The sequence below is a fragment of the Megalopta genalis genome, chromosome 13 (assembly GCF_051020955.1).
Source record: "Megalopta genalis isolate 19385.01 chromosome 13, iyMegGena1_principal, whole genome shotgun sequence".
NCBI classification, from domain to species: Eukaryota; Metazoa; Arthropoda; class Insecta; order Hymenoptera; family Halictidae; genus Megalopta; species Megalopta genalis.
In genome coordinates, this window is record NC_135025.1 from 9869107 (window position 1) to 9877899 (window position 8793).

The window sequence follows — 8793 nt, forward strand, 5'->3', positions numbered from 1 at the left end:
AAAGAAGATTATCTAATTCTTATTTTTTGTAATTGTGTTTCGAGTCGGGCGATCCGGAGCGTAAGGTACGCGTGGGAACAATCAGTTGCATCTTCGACAAAGTGGTATCTCATAAGATGGATGTTAACATGTTGCCCAATGAAGATCAAACTTTCCATATTTACAGCGATTCGCCAACATTCTCCGATTATTCATCGTAACTTGCGACCTTTAATGTTAGAACGGACGAATATATATATATATTACCTGTGGCTCGTTTCGATTCGCGTTTGTCTTCGAAAATAGGTTACACAAACATCCGGACAGTGCGTCATAGAAATGATACTGAGAAAGAGTACTGAATCAAATGACGGTTCGTCAGGAAAAGTTTTCGTCTTCGTCGAAAAGGTCTTCGTTTCAACAACGTTACAGATATTACGTTCGATATTAGCTTGGTTCGTTCCAATCTTTCGACGATGAAAATAATTGCCTACAATAACAACATTCGCAACCATACAAAAACACTATCTACATCGACATTACACGAATTGAGCAGCAACTTTTATAATGAACTCTGTTAGTTCCTTGTACCCCGTTCAAAAGTAGTATGTATAGTAGCCTTAACCCTTTTGCAGTTGGCCGAGATACAACGGACGCGTGTAGAAATTGTAATCTCTTTCAATGGCTCCAAGGGCTACCTTGAAATCATGCTGCTTCTGGTGCATGATTATGCTTTGTAGGGTCATGTGAGAGCGAATAATGTGTTTTCCATTCACAAATACTGTACTTACTAAATTCTTTCAACTAAGAGTCTTCTTTAATCGTTTTTGATTCGGAAAGGAACTATACGTTATGATGCTCGTGGAATTCGTTTCGGCATCCCTTAAAAGATGGGTACAAAAATTTGTAGGTTTACCTACAAAAAACTGAAGGTGACCTTGATAACTCCGGGGAAAAATGTGTTAACAAGAAATTTGTTACAATCATCTTGAAGCTCTCCTTAGACCGTGTTATCTTAACTCAAAAAATTTCCAATTGAGCCGCTATAAAACCCATAGTATCAATGTTTGTTCTATGATCAGATAAAAAAGGTTAATACGTGTTTTACGTGAAAGAATGCGACTATTTCCGAGAAAGACAGACTAAATAGTTTGCTATTTGCCGATGCTGTCACTGATGCTGTCGTTACGCTAATTTGCAAAAGGGTTAAATATTTGTTACAACAGTGCGCAATCAAAATTCGCTATATCAAATGTTTCTGTTGATCATTTATATATATTGTTTATTAATATACGCATATACTATATGACACGTGTGCATATAGTATAATATATACGGGGTGAGTCACAAATGAAGGCCCACGATTTTTCAGCCCCTTCCGATGATCTGACAAAAAAATGCTTCCTATTGAATTTGATTTTATATGAAATTTGTCTTCTGTTTTATATATTAAAATCTGAAATTGGATATACATAAGCATTTTTGTGATGTTTACGTTCGTTTGTTTATGTTTACAGGCGAGGCTTTGATGTGTTATGTATCTCCAAAATATTTATTATTACGTGTCTCTAAATTATTTCAAATATTGTGGCAATCGATTCATGGCAATTTTTCCTTCAATGTTATCCGAAGTTCGTTATGTAGCAGGACAGACGTCGCCTACAATACTATGAAGTTGAGGTTACCTAGTTTCATTTTAAAATATAACGGTAACCTTGTATTCTCATCGAAAATCAATTTGTTTTCAAATTTAAGCAATTGCAATTTCTTGTCGGTTAAATATTAATTAACTGCGATAAGAAACACTTTTTTGTCAGACCAACGGAAGAAGCTGAAAAATCGTGAAGACTTTGTGTCTCACCCTATATATACTGTATATGGTTACCATACTTCATCTATAAGCTAGCGTGTCTCAGGAAATCCGTAAAATTGATGAAATTGAAACATACGGGAAAGATTTACATTCATCTACATAGAATTCTTGCGCAAAGTGTAATAGAAATACGTGTACGAACTAAAGAAGCGTATTCGATCCATCTCTCGGATAAAGGAAGGTTATATGGACCATTTAAATATGAATACAGTGTACCTACATCGGGCAAGATATATTCTCAAAGTCATTTTCTTCGAAATTTGAAAGTCGTCACAATGTTCTCTGTAAATATTCGAATTATAATTTCATTTACATTAAACGAGCTGTTTAGGGTAACATTTCAGTAACACATTAAATGCGTGAATCATTCGTAAGTTGTTTAGAAAAATGTATTAATGAACGTTATCTTGAACATTTGTTGCAATAAAACAATTCTTCATTTTTTAATCTGTCGATCACATTCATTGCTTCACTATTTTCATCCGCTTTGTAGCGATTATGAAGTATTCGTGGCCGATCGAAGATCATAATCCTATTACAGGACATTGGATTCGCCTTCGTTTCAATTGTCGTATCGCGATGGAAACATTACACGTATATAGTCTCATTTAAAAGAACTACGACGACCTTGAAATTTCGACAAAATTAACCTTGAGGAAATGTGGTTCTTCCTTATCAGCTTAGTGGCTAATGATATCATTAATTAATAAGGGTTAAGCCTTGGCTCCTCGAATCAAATACAATAAATTCTCTCCAATTGTCCTTCAGCTCGTAAATAAAAATGGACAATTTGGGAAGAGGAGATACGATTATTCCAACGTTACACCTAGTTTTTACAGCGGCGACTATAAAAACGAGCCAAAAATTGTTCATTTTGTTTACGAGCTGACGGATAATTGGAGAGAATAAATACAGTAAACTGTATCATGTTTTTACAGTGATCATAGTGAGGCACCCTCTATACCGCGGAACAAAACATCTTTCTTCGTATTGTTTTAATTAAACGATAAGGGTGGTTGTTAAAAGTAGGTTCGTTTTCGAACTTTTCTACAAACGATAAATTCTTGTTGGAGATTTGAGAGCGTCTCTTAAGAATCTATTAAAAACTTGAAATAACCAGATGTAGAAATTTCGTTCAAATTTTTATCGAACTACGGAAAAGACTTACTCATTTCATGCAAAACGATATTAATGTTGTTTAGGTTACCAAATCGACGTAGCCTTCCTTTGCCGTTGAGATATGTAGGATACAATCGTGAAATTCTTGCAATTATTTTACCTACATTCTGCGTGCAATACACTTAACTGAATTAACAGATTTCATAAAATATAATGGAGGGATTTTTATAAGAATGGAGTAAACAAGTACTTATTATTGACTGCTTGCGTCCCGATTGATTTGTTTATGTTCATAGGTAAATATCGACAGACTTACAGTATTATTTATTACTTAGAATAGGCTAACAAATAATAGTAAGATTTTTAATACTACTGTACCACCGTCTGTGTTTATTAAAATTAAACGTAGCAATTAATAGACAGATTAACCACAAATCGTACTAAAAATTACTAAAACACTTGACAAATTTACAAATTCGATTTTTTCAAAGAAGCATCTTCGAACGAATAAGTGCGACGGAATAAGTTTTATTTAATTTTATGAATGAAATAAACTGTTTCTCACGGTTAATTGGAAATACTAGAGTCGTCGAAGAATACAAATCAAGATGTCGTAAAACAGAAATATTAATAGCACACAGCAATTTCATGAAATGCAATATAAAATTTGTATAAACAATAGACACTTTATAATTACGTGGAATGAATGATTTATTTACCTTTTAGAATTATTATAGCTGTCGTAATACCAAATTTTTTAATTAATCATAATCAAAGAAAAGTAATCGTTTCATGATCAATGAATTTTACGTTAATAACGACCAGCGATTACGTTTTCTTCGATTGTTTAAATTATTTATTGATCATGATCGTTCGATTACTTAGCAATCGTTAATGCGTCAAGTGCCGAAAGTCAACCCGCCAATAATATTCCCACGAAAATCAAAATAATTTAATTAATGAAACTAAAATTCTTTTGCATTCTAAGCATATTAGTATAATTCATTCTGTCGAATAATGTGACATTGATTACTTTTTGCCCAACTCAACCGAAAAAACAGTATTCTCATTCGTAGATCCGTATTTATCAGTACTATTATTTTATTTTATTACTTCGTTACACACGTCCATGCGTTCATTCATCGTTATACTAACTAAGCAAGCAAATTCTATATATATAAAATAAATCGCGAAATACTCGACGTGTGAAACACACAATGATCCAGAGAGTTACATACATGCTACATACAAACCCACATACGTGTGTTCTTTATACTAAAAAGAAACTTGAGAGGTCCTACACTATTTTCCAATATGTGACATTGTCTTCCAAACATAAATAATTGAAATTTTGAAAGTCACATATACACTCGAAACTCGATAATTAATAACTTTCAAATCAATTTACTTACGCCCCGTGTGTATTTGTTTTGATTGCTACGATAATTGAACTTCGAAGGTTCCATTTTAATATGCATTGGAAAAAGTACGTTTGTCGTGTGATCTTAGGAATTAGAACGTGAATCAATGTAGATGAAAACAAAACTATATACTCAACCGCACTTCACTATATAAAAAGATCTATTCAGTTGTGGACAAAGCGTAGGTACGGTACGATATAAATTTATAAAAAAGCGTTAAAGGTGTTTATTTAATAAACTGAGTCATTGATAATCAAAAGTACGGCGTAATTACGGAGAGCACAGGTTCACGTATTATGGAGTTTGTATCATACTCTTCGAGAATATCGAATATATTTCATGGCAATGAATTGTGTCACCTCTTAGTGTCAGATTACATTTAGTAGATTAGTATCGTAGTAGGGTCGATCTAAATCATATCAAATATTATTTTTCCCCTCGAGACTAAAACCCATAAGAATGTGTAAATTACAACCGTGAACTTTTAACTGCCAGTTCTTTACTTTCACTAATAATTGTAACGAACATTTTTTTAAATATACGATAAAATAATTAAGGGCGTTAGCGAAGTAGTATCTAAGCCTTCGATGTCGTTTCTTTTTTTTTTATCGAAAATTCATCGTGTAAGACGTAAAGTATGATAAATTCGATTATACCCAGTATTATTGTGCATTGCATGTTAATAGTATTGAGATTTCTGTTTGTTTTATGTAAAATAAACGTAAAGTATAAAATGTAATATTGTTGGCACGAGAATATGGTAAATGAATTTAGCTCGTGATACGAACTGTTGATTTAGCATGGACCTAGTTAGGTACACTAATTTTAACGGAATTAATTGTGCTAAGACATGCAGTATTAGTCAAGTATTATGCCATGTAACTTTTTACTGTGAAATTTTTAGGGTAGAAAATGGAAGAGCGAACTATATGGTGTGAATAATGTTTCATCAATTCGTATCGCTATATTTAGTTGACATTTTCGTATTTCATCGTAGTCACGATATAATTCTGTATGCAGGGTGTCCCAAAAATGTCTCGCAATACGGAAATGGAAGATTCCTCAGGTTATTTGAAGTAATTTTTTCCGTAGCGAATATGCAATCCGCGGCTTTGTTTACGAGTTATTAACGAAGAACATTTTTGTGTTATTGCAATATGTAGATTCACAGTGTTGTAATGATATATTTATTATAATTTTATCATTTAAAAATTGTATTTAATCCATCTAAAAATGATCGGATCGTTACAAATTTTAAATTTACATGTCTAAATCCTAATCTATAATACTATACAACACATATGTATCATACCTACTCGTATATAGCACCAATCCTGTTATACAAAATTATGCGTGTGTCAATGTATACATTCAATTGAGAACACAGTTGTTTAGGTTTTCGCAATACCTTTCTTCGAAAACATGTTGTTGGATGAGCGAATGTGAGGAAGCTATATGTATAGATATTAAAATTTCTTTCACTGCACACGCACTATAAATATTTTTCGAAGATATTTCTAGATGCATATGTAGATACTTTTTAATTTTTTAATAATGCTAGATAATATAAAAAGGTTACTAATTCATCGTGATGGAATGAAACGCAACTGTGAGTTGCTGATCCATTTCGGTGTGCTATGTGTTACACGCGAAGCTGCAAAGACTATGAAAATGTTGCCAGAGAAATCGAAATGAACGTTACAAAATGCTTTACGATTATATTCAAAAATGACATGTATAATACGTATAGAATTCGAATTGTTTTAATGTTAAGAATCGCTTCATCGGAGTAATTGTAAGAATAAAATGAAAAGGCATGATAATGTTTATCGTCGAAAGACGTATAGGAATAATAATAATAATTTATTTCTACCTTTCGGAAAATATTCAGAGCATTTCAAAGTCCGGCAAGTTTTACCATTGTTCGTGTTAAACACAAAATTATCTACCATTTTACGTACTGTTTAGAAAGTTTTGTAATTTAGACGAAAAAGAATTTGTAAAATTGAGAAAACGTATGTGTCGATGGACGATGGACACTTTCATTGTTATTTGACAACTCGTTATTACATTCATTAGATAAATGTTATTCGTACAATAATATCATAAGTGGAAGTGAAATATCCAATCGAATAAATACACGTGTACTTCTATACATATACAATACATAAACATATATGTAGGTATATAACTGCCGATGACTACAAAATCTGAATAACACTGAAAGCACATTAGATTTAGGTATACATATGTAAGTAATATGTATGCGAATGTGTGCGAGTTTTTAAAAATAGTTAAGTAATCGCGAGAGTTGTCGCAAGCACCACTAACATTGACTTTCGGGGAATTCAATTTCACAAAAATCAATCGCATCCTCGTTTCGACATTATTGTTAAGTGCCAAGTACTGTCGCAAATACCTTTTCTTGTCGAAATAGGTTACAGAGAAATTAATTTACGAATATTAAAAATATTAAACAATTTGGCGACATTCTGACATTATGGCTCTCAAGCGGCGGGCCCATTTTTCCGACTGTACAACTGATTGTGCTTACAATTAAGACGATTCACAATTTCGTTTCAAAAATTTGTTCAACCCTCGTGTTAATACCGAGGTACTCGAGCACCAATTTCCAATTTGTTTTCAAAATTTGTTGTCGTTTCTTGTTGCCAAGTAACAAAATTGTTACAAATTACAACAATTACAAATCTAACAACCACGATATCGTTGAACAATAGACAGCGGAGTATTTGGCCTCAAGAGCTAGCCGATATTATTTTATTCGTTTTTGTGACAGCAAAAGTACTTTCAAAGCAGTACAATTTCACAGAAAAAGTGCACGGGATAAAAAATTTGAAAGCAAATTTATAAATGTCTATAAATGGTACACGTTTGTTTTATATTATTTTACTTTAACATGAATTTTCTTTCGTCATTATTGATTCAAATGAGTTAATCTCATTTTTCACTGAACTTAACTATTCCTGTGTCGTCTACGCTATAGTTATTTGTTTCTCTGAATTATTGGTAATTTCTTAACAAGAGCACAGCATAATATTTGCTTTTAACAAAGAAAATAATAATAACTGAATAAAATAGAATAAATGGTATTGACATAAGGGTTAAAGATACCTAACCGAATTTGCCAGTTTATTTAATTCGATCGTCAAATGAACGATCATCGATAGACCGCCGCTAGAGGGTTAATAGAGAATTATTCCACCTATTTACGTACCCCCCCACCTTAAAATACTCAAGCATTACAGGCTTGCTGTGAAGTCGAATTAGAATTAACGATAATGTAGATAATCATAGATGACTGATTTAATTCTATGATTTTACGAGCAAGGCAAAAGCGACAAAGAACTGAACAAAACATCGTTTATTTGTTATTTTAAAGCTTTTTCAATCGAAATTGGTATTTTGGTACATTCATTTGGTTTACAAGAAACAATACTTTAGTCTGTTCAATTTTCTGAATGATCAGTCACAAAGAGAATCAGCTTTGTGTGTTTGCCTCACAACCGAGCGTAGATTAAACGAATTAATTAATCGTCGCAAAATTATAGACAACGAAAATATAGATTCAGCGGAAAATGTTTTGTCGTATAGAACAATTCATTTAAACTGGTTTAATGTAGCGATCGCGAATGGGAAATCATAAATAACGATTACAGAATTTCGAAAATCGCGTACGATCAATAGCCAAAATAATCGGATGCATTCCACATCTCGTTTCGCATCTGAACAAATTGATTAAATACTTACCTATTACTCATTGTGCTTGGAAGTTTAATTAAATAAAATTGTTCTAACGATTAAATATAGCTGTAACTAGTCAACTAAACTTGTATAGCTTCTTCTGACAATTAATGAATCAAATGGTGACCTGATAGATAAATAATCTCACGGAGAAAGCAAAGGTCAATTTATTGTTACTTTATCTACGAAATACTATATTACCTATGCCTAGATAATTAGTGTGCGGTATTGACGTGTTATGTAATTTCTAAGAGAAATTCCTCGAGTATTGAAAGATAAATACCATTTGTTATATGTTTATATGTTTAAATCGAAGTTGATATATACATATATATATAATAATTCGTAATGAGGAAAAAAATATTATCGCATAGAGTAGTGAGGTATTACTTATAATGTTTCTCATTTTTCAAATACAATTTTATATTCTGGTGCCAATCGGTCAAGTTTATTATGACCTTAATTGAACTTTTGTAAAAAACCTCAAATTTTATTAACAGTGAATAAATAATTATAAAATCTACACCTGTGTCTTTTTGTATTTGGTTGATGCAATGTTAATGACGTTTCTTTCCGGATTATTATTAGATTTACTACATAAACATGATCATATATATGTTTAATAAGCAGTACATAATA

The 8793-nt window shown here is 32.0% G+C and overlaps 1 protein-coding gene across 1 annotated transcript in view; it reads left to right on the forward strand.

Moving 5' to 3' along the window:
- The window catches only part of LOC117224852 (metabotropic glutamate receptor 8), a 204821-nt gene extending 196144 nt beyond the window's left edge, over positions 1-8677 (forward strand). Inside the window, exon 19 of the mRNA XM_076526123.1 lies at positions 45-8677. Coding sequence (XP_076382238.1) covers positions 45-200 — 156 coding nt within the window. The 3' untranslated portion in view covers positions 201-8677. The remainder of the gene's footprint in view (positions 1-44) is intronic.
- The last annotated feature ends 116 nt before the right edge of the window (positions 8678-8793 follow it).